Source organism: Monomorium pharaonis, chromosome 1 (genome assembly GCF_013373865.1).
Source record: "Monomorium pharaonis isolate MP-MQ-018 chromosome 1, ASM1337386v2, whole genome shotgun sequence".
NCBI lineage: Eukaryota > Metazoa > Arthropoda > Insecta > Hymenoptera > Formicidae > Monomorium > Monomorium pharaonis.
This window is the reverse complement of record NC_050467.1, coordinates 24,723,570-24,737,657: the sequence shown is the minus strand read 5'-3', so window position 1 is coordinate 24,737,657 and position 14,088 is coordinate 24,723,570. Positions and strand designations below refer to the sequence as shown.

The following is a 14,088-nucleotide window of genomic DNA, read 5'->3' as shown; positions in this document are numbered from 1 at the left end:
ACTTCGATTATTCTGGAGATTAATTTCTTTGATGTCTATTTAATCGCTTAAATTTGCGCAACATTTAATAATGATAAAGTGTAGTAGAACAACGCAATGTTTCCAATTAAATACATCGAGGGAGGAAAAAAATGTCTCTCTCGATAGAAGAAAAGAGAGACGCTTTCTCAAACGACATATAATTTAAACAAAAAAGTGATAATAAAGTATATCTCTTTTTCGGAGGCGTGCAATAATCGGGAGAATTCGGATGAGCTGAAATGCGAAAATTCGGGCCATCGGCTTTGGAAAGGGAAATCGCTATCGAGACGCGTGCGGCGTGCGCGAAACGGGAGCGCGAGAATTCACGCTCGACGCGGCATTACGCGCACGTTGCGCCGCGCCGCATCGCGCGCGGCGCGGCGGCGCGGCGTTACGTATTCCGCATCCTCGAGTACACACCTGTATGTTAAATACAGCGCTCGCACGTACACACGCTCACACGCACGCGGTCTCATGTCCACGTATTGCCCAATGAATCGCCACGCGCGTAAGCGAAAAGAAAGCCGCGCGCCCGGTTGCGCAACCGCATCGCTCGGCTCTTTCTATACGCACGCCGCGCAATCCGCGCCGAGATTTGCAGAATCGTTTCTCGCCATTTCTTCTGCGTAATACGCAACGATTTTACATTCCAACGTTCTAAAGGAATGCCGGAGAATTAATTTCTCTCCTCATTTTTTTCAACGAAATTTTGGGGAGCAGCGCTCAAAGGGAATCAATCGATTTTCAATTGAATTATATCTTCATTACTTCGGTGAGATCTCAGGAAGGTATGCGCTTCTCTTCATTTTCAATGAAATTAAGAAGCATCTCCGAAACAGGAGAAATTCACCTTTTCGACTTAAGCTCTGTTACACGTTTTCAATTTGCAAAAGAGTCGGCACAACAGTGCACTCTTATTATTAGAGCACATTGCAGTTAATCGCAACTTCGTTATCGTGATGTTCTGGTACCGCAATTTTTACACGCTGCAAGTACCTCGCAGTACGCAAAGAGAGATCTCTCTCTGCCGAATCGCTACATCGTATAAGACCGCAATGCAAGATATCGTCGTCATTCCGCCATTAACTCCACTGGTTACTTTCTCGTCACCGTCACGTGCGCTTTCGTTTGCAGCGACGGTGGTGCGAGTGCCGCGACGATGCAGAGCAACAACGCGGACAGCAACATGGACCTGACGACGGTGACGTCGAGCAACCCCGCTCTGGCGACACCGGGGTTGAACAACCCCACCTGGAATCGTCAACAAGCGGTCAGCGTCAGGCACGCCTTCAAGACCTACGGCAGCAGTAAGAATCCGAATCACGTCATACAGAATCTCAGCATGACGGTGGCCAAGGGATCGATGTAAGTACGAATTGTCTAGTAAGAATCTTGCGAGAGAATCTCTAATTCTTTGCTTTCTATTACAATAAAGTCTGCAGCAATCAGCTTGGCGAATATAATTTTTCAATTAATTTAATGTTCTTATTTTTCGGGAAAGAAAAGATCTTAGAGATGTTTTTATCGATACTGTTTCAAGATCGACAAAATTGTCGGCGCGCATTATACGACCTAAAGTATTAAATTAATAGAAAAATTATATTCACTATCAAGAAGCGCAAGGTCAGATCGAAATAGACGACCTTAACTTCATTTTTAAGTTTAAAACATTTATCCGTTAAATAATTAACTTATTATTTTTTAATTACGTCTTTTCCTTTGTTCAATGACAGTCTTTGATTCAGTCTGATATATTCGAAATAAGCTAGTGTCCAATCAGCATAACAAAATGATTTTAATGATTTTTCTCATATTACGGATATATTTTTCATCACTGCAAATTTTGTACCATCGAGATATTGCCTAACTTCCTGATCTCAATACCTCTCCTCACGTAATGGTGATCAAAATCGCGAAAAATCGTAAGCGTATTTATGCCTTTCTGTCTTAATGTGCTACATCGAGAAAACGACGCGAGAAAACTCGTTTTCTATCTTAACGAGCCATCTATCGTAACAACTAATTCTGTGCGGTGCCCAATTAATTAACGCGATCCTTCATCCGCGGTAACTGTGGCTTAAATCGCGAGATCCTGATTCACGATAAAAATCTATCGCGATAGTTATTTCATAGTATAAAATAACAATGTGCAACTACATGGCGTACTACATTACCAGGAAATTAAAACACTTAAAATGGTAATTTCCGTTATAATTATTCCAGTATCTCGTGTCGTAATCGTTATGCGATTGAGATACGCGATTATGTATCTTTTGCGTTAGCCACAAAGTTGAAATAACAATTTAGTGTAAATTATTCATCTTGAGCTATACAATTGCTTCTTTTAGTCTAAATTGTGCTAGAAAGCAAAATAATGTATATTATTACGAGAATACTAAAGCGCGAAATTAAGAACATAATAATGTACTTTTGCGGCGTGCAGAAGAATTAAAACGAAATGTAATGTCAAACCACTCAACAAAGATTTGCAATAACGTTGAAAATATCCCGACAGTCATATTTTGAATACTGTGCTTGTATTGTGGAAACTCTTCTTCCCATTTTAGATTCTCGACTTGTATAAAGTATTCGTTCTCCAGCTCGAAACAACTTTAAAGAGAATTTGAATTGGACTTTTGAGCAACTCATTAAGTCACAAATATTCAGCTTAATTAAACTGAATTATCATTTAAATGAATCTTTATGAAAACTGAATTATACGTACGTCGTTTACAAATTCAATGATGAAGGCCATCTTGTTTCTGACCTCGCCCAGTCACGGATAATTAATGAATACTACTTACAAATAATATTCTTTATTTATAAAAAACGGAATTCGTGTGTTAAAAGTATTGCAAATGTTGCAGAAAAAAAAATTTTTTACAGTTGTGTATTTCACAATTTCACAATAATTTTACTCGCTGTCAGATATAATTTTTTATATAAATTATAATTATAGAACTTTTTATATAAATTATAATCATAGTTTTTTATATAAAATTGTAATATTTTATATAAATAATTATAATTTACTTTGGTACGAAGGCAAGATTCAAGTTCGAGACGTTGTCAATCTCGTCTCGTCGCGGGTTACGTCACATACACGTTCGCACGTTCGACCTTCAGCTGGTCGTTGCAATTCGAATTTGATTATTCGTTTATTGTGCTTCAATGAATTTTCTTGACGAGCCGCGTATATCTCGTAACGCGTCCGCGACGCTCGTTTTGTTCCGTTTGACGAGAGGCTCTCGCGCGAGCGCTTATCAGTCATGCAAACAATGCATCGCTCGAATTTCCGGTGAAACTGCTAGTACTTTAGTTATGAATAATCTCTGACAGCTTGTATTTACTTGGATCTCAAGGACCGTGAACCTTTTAAGCTGGCTAACTACACTGTCGTTAGCATTCTGATGAAAATTGCAAATGTAAATGACTGACTCTTCTGAAAAAAAGCGGATTGATTGTCTATTCATATCCGGAGACGGTTTCGCTGACAGTCTCGAAGGTTAAAGCCTCTAGGACTTATATACGCATAAACATTTTTCATTAGCCAACTAGTTTTCTCGTAAAAACTTGGTCTTTTCTACAGAGTGTCTCGAGATTCGATTTCCTGTTTAGCAAAACTTAGACATCAAGATTTTATCTTGATCTAAATTTTAAATCAAGATTTTATCAAGATTTATTAAAATTTATCGTACCATGATAAAGCAAATTGTTCGTTCGCATTTATTCGTCCTAAAATGTCCGGTTCAAATGTTGATATTGATCATGAGACAAATTGTTGCATATTATTTGCATTAGATACGGGTTGCTGGGCGCCAGCGGATGCGGCAAGACCACCCTGCTATCCTGCATCGTCGGCCGGAGAAGATTAAATTCAGGCGAGATCTGGGTGCTGGGCGGTAAACCCGGGACGAAGGGGTCCGGAGTGCCTGGGAAAAGGGTCGGATACATGCCGCAGGAGACCGCTTTGTACGGCGAGTTCACTATCCGCGAGACCATGATGTACTTCGGCTGGATATTCGGAATGTGCACGGCCGAGATCGTCGAGAGGCTGCGCTTCTTGCTGCAATTTCTTGATCTGCCTTCGCAGAATCGTTTGGTGAAGAATCTTAGGTATGGATTTTTTGCACACTCGCGACCATGAAGGAGGAACGTTCCTCGGTCAATCACTGATTGTATTAGTACGTAAAAATAATAACAAAATCTCGAGTCAAATTTTTAGAATGTATTTACAAAAATTAATCAGCGATTTATATTTCTTTAATAAAAAAAAGCGTATGTTTTACACTTTATACCTTTGCACTTTTTGCCGATTTGCATTCTACAAAAATAAAACTTCGTTTATACGATTCCGTGTTTTAAAGCATCGATTTTTTTCTTAAAAAGAAGATATATCTGTTTATATATTTATGTTTTTCGCCTGACACTTCACAAACTGTTGAATAACTGTATTATTTTGCAAAGGTATAAATATTCAACAACTTGTTTTTAAAAAAATATGTTTGTTTCTGGAAAGAATACGGAGTAGCATCTTGTTAATGAAATTTTATTTTGTGGTATAATATAAAATGAGATACTGTGCATGTTTCTGGTAGTTCGACTGGTGTTGAACATTCTTGGTTTAAATTTGAAATAGGATTAAAATAATAAAAAATAAACGGGATTAATAATTTTAATGAAAAAGATAAAAATTACTGAAATTTTGGACATATGAGACCCTTTTTATTTAATATACTGACCAAAAGACACACAAGTTAATTTTAAAGAACAATGACATAATTTTATATAGAAAAGAATAAATTGTATGTTTAATAATAATTTAAGATCAATTTATAAATGATGATAGGTTCAATAGACTCACCGACCGGAGGATTAATAAACTAATGTTTTTTTTATGCTAGTGGCGGTCAACAAAGGCGAGTGTCTTTTGCAGTGGCTCTAATGCATGATCCGGAATTGCTGATACTGGACGAACCGACCGTAGGTGTGGATCCGCTGTTAAGACAAAGGTGTGTAACTTTTTTACACTTTTTAATAAACTTTAGTCGCCAGAGCGTATTTCGCGTCTCACACAGCTGCTCATTATACGTTTGACGAGCTTGACAAATGCAGTGGTTAATCGCTGAAAAATAACTGACCTTTTATGTACGAGATATGGTAATTGTCTCTAAGATTAGAGTAATTAGTTAATGTGACAAACCATACGCGTATTATAAATTCAATATCGACTAACTATTAAAAAGCGGCTATGAAATGCTCGGATCAATATACTAGATAGCTTAATATACCGCAGCTATAAGGATAAAATCTAATATAAATTTAAACTGTGATCTAAATATATTGTTTTCTACAAGATAATTATTATTATTGTCACTCTTTTAACGCTTATAAATTGAAAAAGTATTACAAAGCATTATTTATTGCATTATTTTCTGGAAAAATGAAACAAAGAAATATTTTTTGAAAGTTTCTCAATGACTTTATTATTTCATAATTCATCTCAACTAGGGTAAAAACGAAGTAAAAAAGGAAAGAGCGAGTTCGCGGATGACGAGAATTCTCGTTTACACTTTCGCTAAAAATCTGAGTATTGAGATTAAGTCTCGCGTATCAGCAAACTCGTGGCCAATGTTCTGAATCCGTAAGTCACGCTTTAAGCTTGACTTTAAGTGAAAGTAACCGTCTGCACGGGTCTAGACGGTGAATAACAAAAAATTTAAAAAAAGGAAACTTGTCGCAGCGCGTCTCTCTTGTAATTTCTCATACGGCCTCTTTCTGTTTTTATCCGCTATATCAAATTACTCGATACTTGTGTTAAATAACAAAAGCTATCTGTATTTGATGAAACGAATTAAATAACAATAAATTGATGACAAATTTTGATAAATTATAATAATGTAATACATTTTTTAATAGAAGAGTAATTATGAAATCTATTTTCGCGTGATCTTTCGTTTTCGACTATGCGAAAAAACAAAGTTTGTTTCACGCAGAAGAAAAATGATCGCTTTCATTCGGGAAACAAATGAAGCGAATAATTAACCGAGATGCTTTCCATAATAACATCCTGCTTTTACAACGGGAAATCAATTACTGTAATTACCACGTTGTTGTCATCTACATGTTTCGCTTCCGCTAATGCGATGTTTCTCCGGTGCGTAGAAAATTTCCCAAGTGTTTCCGCGGCCGCATTTATACGTGACGCAAATGAAACAGAAATAAAACTTGTATAAATGTTTAGTTAAACCGCTATATGCTCACTTAGGCATCCTTAAGCGTCGACTTTATTGGCGTTTTATAGTACAATAATTGAAATGAATTTTATTGTATGGAGAGATAAGCTTCCTCTTTCTGTAAATTTTGCCGAGGTAAATAAATTTTACATAAATTTTATACACGGAAGAGATAAAAAAATATGACTTGACCAAAAGCTTTAAGTGCTTTGCCTTATTATCTCTGAAGATTTACAGCTTCATTATGACCGTTTATATTTCAGCTCACACTTTTCTGACTCCTGATATTGAAATTTTATATTAAATTCCTCAGTTATACACAATTGTCTCGCAAAATAGTTATAAACCTGATCACTTTTTATATTACTAGGAAAGTCATGACTCACTTTCTATTTAATTACATTTTAGGATGTTCTTTAGAAATATATTATAATCTGCGTTAATCAATCATCAATTATTTCGCTTCGCTGGACAATTGAATTTCTAATTATTCGCTAAATTATATTAACCACGCGTAGTATATTTTAAATATAATTTTTTTACAATTCATTAATTTTTATGGAAATTATCTGCAGATAAATAAGAACTTTAATATATTGCTACTATATGTAATTACAAACATTAAACTTCGCGAAGTTGATTACTAAAAGGCTTATATATGTAAAATTTTTTTCTATCACACATGCACGCACACACGAACGCAGATAGAATTACATTACTCTCACAACATATGCTTAAATAAATTATTTGGTAAAGAAAAATTAGTAAAAATTTTTCTAGGATATACATGTTAATATTTAATAATAGATATAGTAATTCAAACAGCGTGTCTACATCGAGCACGGCGACTTTCGACTTTTACTTTGTTACGGTCTAGTTTTGTAAATTGACGATTCAATCTCAATATTGCGCATGTAATGCAACGGTTAGTTCGAAAAATTAGTCTATTCGCAAAAAAAAATCTCCGCTTTCGAACACGATTCTATAAGTCCGTGTCAGTCTGTTCTTTACATCCCGCTCGATGATGCATCCTTGGACTATTGAACATAGAAAAATTCTATCAGCGTTTTTAGTCCAATGTTATAAAGGTTCAAGGTGTCAAAAAAGTCAAGAAGTCGCGCAAAAATCACGAAGAGTAAGAGATACTGCATACATAATGCATGAGCTTCATCCACATAGGCACACAAATGCGTGCACACAGATCGCGTTGCGAATGATGATAGCATGAATTCCTTGGTAGAATGATCAGGGGCGGCTAAAGAAATCTGTCGTGACCGTATGAGTTTACTGATAATTATCTGCAAAAAAGTACATGCACATTTTTAAATACATTTTATTCTGTTATAAGCATATGTTTTGCTTAATTTTTCTCTTTAACTCGGACATTTATGCAATTAAACATATATTCTTTTTTATGTTTGTTTTTTTCTTTATGTAAATAAAAAATTTTTATATAAACATGTTATCATGCTTCTGTCTTTTTTTATTTTCCAGCATATGGAATCATTTGGTTCAAATTACCAAAGATGGTAACAAGACGGTCATTATAACGACTCATTACATCGAAGAAGCTCGACAAGCACATACGGTAATATCGTTATTTTTTGTTTAATTAGATATCCTAATATTAATCTTGAAATAATTATCTCCTTGTAATTCTCTCCTTCCAACAGATTTAGTGTTAAATAAAAAAATAAATAAAAATAAAAATAAATCATAATTAATTAATAAATTTAATATTTCAATTAAGAATATTGTTCAAGATGCTAATAAAGAAAGTTAAAAATTTGATTTGCTTATTATTTTGATAAAATTTTATAATATTCTTTGAAAGAGTACATTTTAAAATTATGATTTTAAAAATATTATTTGTTCAAGATAACCATTTTTTACTAAAAGAAAAAATATTGACTAATGACTTTGCTTAACAATTGATATTTTTTATCATGTAAGGAATTATCAAGAAAAATTTTTATTATGTATATTTAAAAAAAATTAATAAATAAGTAAATTAACATTACAATCTCGAGCGATGTAAATCACATTGCATTAATAACAAATCCTGCTATAACGATTGACGTCTGTTGACCGATTATATGTTATTACCATTCCATTGGCTGATTATTAAGTGAAGCACAAATTACAGTGCAGTGAAACCAACCTTAATCTTTTTGTCGACAATTCGCGTATCTCGCAATAAACAACATCAGAATGCTTCGCGCTTTATTACCTTGAAGATTTCTTCTTTCGAGAAAGATATATTTGTCACTTTCTTTCGACTAAAACTCACAGCTAATCCGAAAATTCTCTAAAAAGTATGCGAAATTAGTCTGCATATTAAAATTTTTTAGATAACAAACTTGACAAAATATTTAAGTGCTTTTTATGAAAGCTCTTAATATGTATTATGGATTTAGGCTATCTTGAAAACTAAATTACAAAATCAATTCTCCAAACAATCAATTCATTTATTATTAATCGCGGCATAATAACAGGTAAAAAACGGTTTTATTAATAGATCGGTTTGATGAGAAGTGGTCGATTGTTGGCCGAGGAAGCACCTAGGACACTTTTGCAAATGTACAACTGCGCCTCTCTCGAAGAGGTCTTCTTGAAATTATCTAGGAAGCAAGGACAGTATGCTCAACCTACGACAGAACTGAATATCTCGAACAACATCAGTTTGGTGAGCATAATATATAGAATGCTATTTTTTTCATTTTGACATTTAAATGTCTTGCAATTTCTGCGCAAATTTAAAATTAATAAATTTGGCACGTTGCACAAAAAGCAATCAAATTGAAAGTAATTCGATTATTGTCTTTATTGTATGACAACATGTGCCACCTATATAATAATAATAATCTTTTGCAATCATCGATATTGTCGTCAGTTGTCATGTTTAATAATACTTAATTTTAAGATTTTTTATCTACTTTGTTAATTTCTTTATGTTTATTTCGGATTTTTTAATGTTTATATCTATTTAATATATATAGTATAACATATGTTGTTATTAATGTACGATAAAACATTAATGTGAACTACGTTGTATCTCACAAAATATTTTTTATTTAATTTACTGGTATGATCAGCACGTGCATTCAAGATGTTGTTATGTATTCATGCAAAAAATTATTTATCAATTCCATGGCCAATCTTATATACAACCAGCCATGCGTTGCTGTGGCTCTCTATTTTTATGCTACGTTTTCTTCAAATTTTTTTGCTTTCGTTGTTTAACTTTCAAGAGTTTTGCTTTACTGTTGCTCTTTTTATTTTATTTTTGAATAAGCATTTATCTATCTTTAATAAATCTAATATTCATTTATTCACGTACTTCTAACTTTTTTTTCTAAAAGCTACCACGGATTTATAAATCCATTCAAAAGACTGTTTTAAATAAGTTCTTTTTTTTCAATAAAATAACAACCATCATTATTTTTCTTATTACCTTAATTTAAACACAATAGAAATATTCTTCGCCTCTCCCGGTCTCTCCCGTCTCTCCCCGTCTCTCCTGGTCTCTCCCCGTCTCTCCCGGTCTCACCCCGTCTCTTCCGGTCTCACCCCGTCTCTCTTGGTCTTTCCCCGTCTCTCCCGGTCTCTCCCGGTCTCTCCCCGTCTCTCCTGGTCTCTCCCCGTCTCTCCCGGTCTCACCCCGTCTCTCTTGGTCTCTCCCCGTCTCTCCCGGTCTCTCCCGGTCTCTCCTCGTCTCTCCCCGTCTCTCCCCGTCTCTCCCCATCTCTACCCGTCTCTCCCCGTCTCTCCCGGTCTCTCCCGGTCTCTCCCCGTCTCTTCCGGTCTCTCCCCGTCTCTCCCGGTCTCAATGTGTCAAAATTTCAATAATATTAATGAAAAACTATTTTTTACACTTAAATTATGGCCATCATTTTTGAAACACCGGTATATCCAAATCAAACCCCATAAGAACACTCCCGTTTTCGAATCGGTGAAAAACTTACGGAGATCTTAGATGACGAACAAACATTTACATTTTTATTTATATAGATGATTATTGATGTTTGTATCAATTAAATACCAACACATTTTTTATTACCACCGGGCACGCTTTTTCTTCTTTACGCACAGGCTTCTTTAAACTGGGGGAAAAAAGATGAGCCGGTATACGTGACGGAGGAGTCTGGCGTTGTCGGGCTCAACTTCCATCAAAGCAAAGAGGTCCTGATCCACGACTCCACCAACGGAATAGCGAATCACTACGACGTAAGAGATTACTCCAGTGCACAAATCTCACGACAGATTAGCCCACTTAAAATCGGTGATGCACACACGCGTGCTTCTTCTCTCGTTTTTGCCACAGGCATGCGAATATTTATGTTGTTACAATTTATTAAATTCTCGGCACCACACTTAGTGATTTCTGTATTTTGATATATAGGAATAAGATATTATATTAAAAATAAATTTTTTCCCATTAACAGTTATTATTGGCTAAATTAATTGGTTCTCAAGAAGACATGTATCATAACTTGAATATTTCTTGATAAAAAAAAGTTAAACATTATATAACTTTAGAATAAAACTATAATCTAAAGTATTGTTGTAAAAATTTTTATTAATCACATGTATTTTAATGTGAACGACGTCTGTAAAACAGATAAATGGCAAACCTTTGCCGGGTGCGAAAACCAATTCTGTTCTGGAGTGCGACGATTGCGGCGATTTCACGGACTGTTATAAGATCACCAGTTGGGGCAAAATCAAAGCGCTTCTGCAGAAAAACTTTTTGCGCATGTGGAGAAACATTGGGTACGTTTTCAAAAAGATGATCATTTACATATCTAATAATTAATAATTAATTTTTGTACATTCTTTATAGTTTTTTTCGTTAAAATATCTTTTAAGATATTTTATTAAGGTATTTTTTAAAAAATTAAAAGTTATATTATTCACTTATGTGTCTACATATAAATAAATCAAATTTAATGATGATGATAAATAAGCAATTGTTTGAAAAGGTATGTTAATGTTTTGCGCAACAATTTACTTTCGCGTAGCGTGATGCTGTTTATCTTCGCTCTGCCGGTGATGCAAGTGATTCTTTTCTGTCTGGCGATCGGGAGAGATCCCACGGGATTAAAACTGGCCATAGTGAACCACGAGATGTTTTACGAGAACATGACGTGCCCCATTTCGACTAACTGCAGTTTCACACATCTCAGTTGTCGATATCTCAACTTCCTGGATAACGAAACAATGATAAAGGTCTTAATTATTACGTAAAATATATAATAAAGACACATTACATAAAGTAGAAATAAGTTTGCAGCCTAATACGCGTGACTTTTGTCACTTTTTCTTTTATTTTAATTGTATTTCTGTTACAGACGTATTATCCGGATCCAGAATCGGCGATGGAAGCTGTACGCAGAGGGGAAGCTTGGGGCACTTTGTACTTCACGGAAAACTTCACGGACGCCCTCGTGGCGAGGATGGCCTTAGGAAGGGATTCCGATGACGAGACTCTCGACCAAAGCGAAATCAGAGTTTGGCTGGACATGTCTAGTAAATATTTGCTTGATGTATACATTATTTTTTAGTTAATAGAAACGTTAGATTTAATCGCGGTATTAATTTGTCTTAAATTTTTTATTTATTCTACATACCGAATATTTTAGCTAACATTTACTTTTTTTCTTATTTTTAATTAAGTTTGTTTAAAAAATTATTTGTGACTATTACTGACTGATACAGTTATAAATATAATACTACAGTCAGGCTATTCGCTGACTTTCAATGAATAACATACTGATTTCCAGAGTAGAATTTAGAGAGTAGAATTTAAACTTTTTTTTTCTACACGTGCAACTGTATCAATGCATTTATTATTCAAAGATGCATCAATCAATCAATTTAATTTATCGGTATGATTTACATTATATATAATGACTACATTTCGAATGCCGTTTACTTTGAATACGCGCTATGAAATGTCGCAATTGCAGATCAACAAGTAGGCCTGATGCTAGCGAGAAATCTTCAATATTCGTATAGAGATTTTGCCAAGGATCTTTTATCGGCCTGCGAACAGAATACGAAACTGGCTGACGTGCCAATTCAATTTAAGGACCCCATTTACGGCACCAACGATCCTAGCTTCACGGACTTTGTGGCACCGGGTGTAATATTAACGTAAGTTTAGAAATATTTTATTTATTTCTACATTCCTAGATTTATTAACTTAGATTTAAAAATTAAGTTAATTAATATTTATTTAATCCGAATTTCTATTTACTCCCATTATTTATTTTCAAATAGTCTCCAACAAAAGAACTTTATATTCTCAATCAATCAAAATTACTTTATAAAATTTGATTTTTAAAACACTTCAAAAAAAATCTTCCAAGCAGTTTTTCAAAATTGATTTTTGTCGATAGCATCGTGTTCTTCCTGGCGGTCGCGTTAACATCATCGGCGCTAATTATCGAGAGGATGGAGGGTCTACTGGATCGAAGTTGGGTGGCTGGCGTGGCACCCGGTGAAATCCTATTCTCCCATGTAGTCACGCAATTCGTGGTGATGTGCGGTCAAACGGCCCTGGTGTTAATCTTCATGATCCTGGTGTTCGGCGTCGAGTGCAAAGGCGACATCGGCTGGGTTATCATACTGACGATCCTTCAAGGACTCTGCGGCATGTGTTTCGGTAAGACAAAGGCGAAACAGCTTCTTGTTTAGCGCACAATGTGGCATCATCTGTTAAAATAATACAGCGAATTAACAACGGTTTGCGATACCTGAGAAAAATGCAGTTTTTTTTTTTTCACAAAAGTGCAAATGGAAAATATCTCTTTATTCTTTGAACGATTAAATCCCGACGAAAAGAAAGATTCGTTACAATATGGATTTTTCTATATCTTGCAGGGTTCGTGATTTCGGCGATTTGCGAACTCGAAAGGAATGCCATCCAGCTGGCTCTGGGCAGCTTCTACCCTACGCTTCTTCTCAGCGGTACGTATCGAAATCGCATTGCTTGCCAGCAGAGACGGGTATATTTGGTATTTTTCAAAACACCAAAAAAATTGATCTTTGTGATTCTTATATCAGTTATATCATTCTAAAATAAATATGATATACAATCATCACGTATTCAATGAATTCAATCGGATTTGTCAGATACGCTAGACCCTTTAGATCATTTCGATCTAAATGTCTTATGCGCTGGAAGTCTTACCGTACCAGAAGTGAAAGTCAGTCAATACTCACGCGCGTCATGTCCTAATCACTGTACGACTGTTGGCCAGATCAGTCTGAATTCTTCTTGTTTAAAACGTAAATTTAACGTTCCAGATATTTGATGTTTATAGAAAATTTGAAGAGCTTGTTTAGGAATTAGAGAATTTAAAATAAAAATTCACTACCGAAAGCGAACATGCAAAATTGAGAAAAATTAAATGCAAAGATAAAGAAAAGAATTATATATTTGTCGGCGAAAATTGGCAAAGTCTATCCAACATTTACTTGATTACCCCGTTATTTTACAGGTGTAATATGGCCGGTGGAGGGCATGCCAACGATTCTGCGATATATCTCGCAAGGTCTGCCACTGACGATGGCAACGACCGCCCTGCGCTCCATGTTGACTCGCGGCTGGAGCATCACGGAGCCAAACGTCTACAACGGCTACTTATCTACTATCATCTGGATCATCGTGTTTCTCACGATAAGCTTATTAGTGCTAAAGTTCAAGCGCGGATAAGAACAGTTTGTATAGGTTTCTTGCGTCCGGATTGTATTTGGTGTACAGTGGCCCGTAAACATGCCGCGGCGGGTAGACGAAAGAGAACAAGAGTGAGAAAAAGAGGAAAAA

The 14,088-nt window shown here is 35.3% G+C and overlaps 1 protein-coding gene across 2 annotated transcripts in view; it reads left to right on the top strand.

Moving 5' to 3' along the window:
* Positions 1-14,088, top strand: part of LOC105828580 (ABC transporter G family member 20) — a 45,752-nt gene extending 31,664 nt beyond the window's left edge. Inside the window, exons 5-17 of one of the 2 annotated variants that reach the window (XM_036287374.1) lie at positions 1,156-1,386; positions 3,823-4,137; positions 4,926-5,033; positions 7,752-7,845; positions 8,776-8,943; positions 10,350-10,484; positions 10,879-11,030; positions 11,279-11,486; positions 11,609-11,786; positions 12,227-12,413; positions 12,659-12,924; positions 13,143-13,229; positions 13,763-14,088. In XM_036287374.1, coding sequence (XP_036143267.1) covers positions 1,156-1,386; positions 3,823-4,137; positions 4,926-5,033; positions 7,752-7,845; positions 8,776-8,943; positions 10,350-10,484; positions 10,879-11,030; positions 11,279-11,486; positions 11,609-11,786; positions 12,227-12,413; positions 12,659-12,924; positions 13,143-13,229; positions 13,763-13,977 — 2,344 coding nt within the window. In that variant the 3' untranslated portion in view covers positions 13,978-14,088. The remainder of the gene's footprint in view (positions 1-1,155; positions 1,387-3,822; positions 4,138-4,925; positions 5,034-7,751; positions 7,846-8,775; positions 8,944-10,349; positions 10,485-10,878; positions 11,031-11,278; positions 11,487-11,608; positions 11,787-12,226; positions 12,414-12,658; positions 12,925-13,142; positions 13,230-13,762) is intronic. The other variant, XM_036287379.1, reaches the window with a different exon arrangement.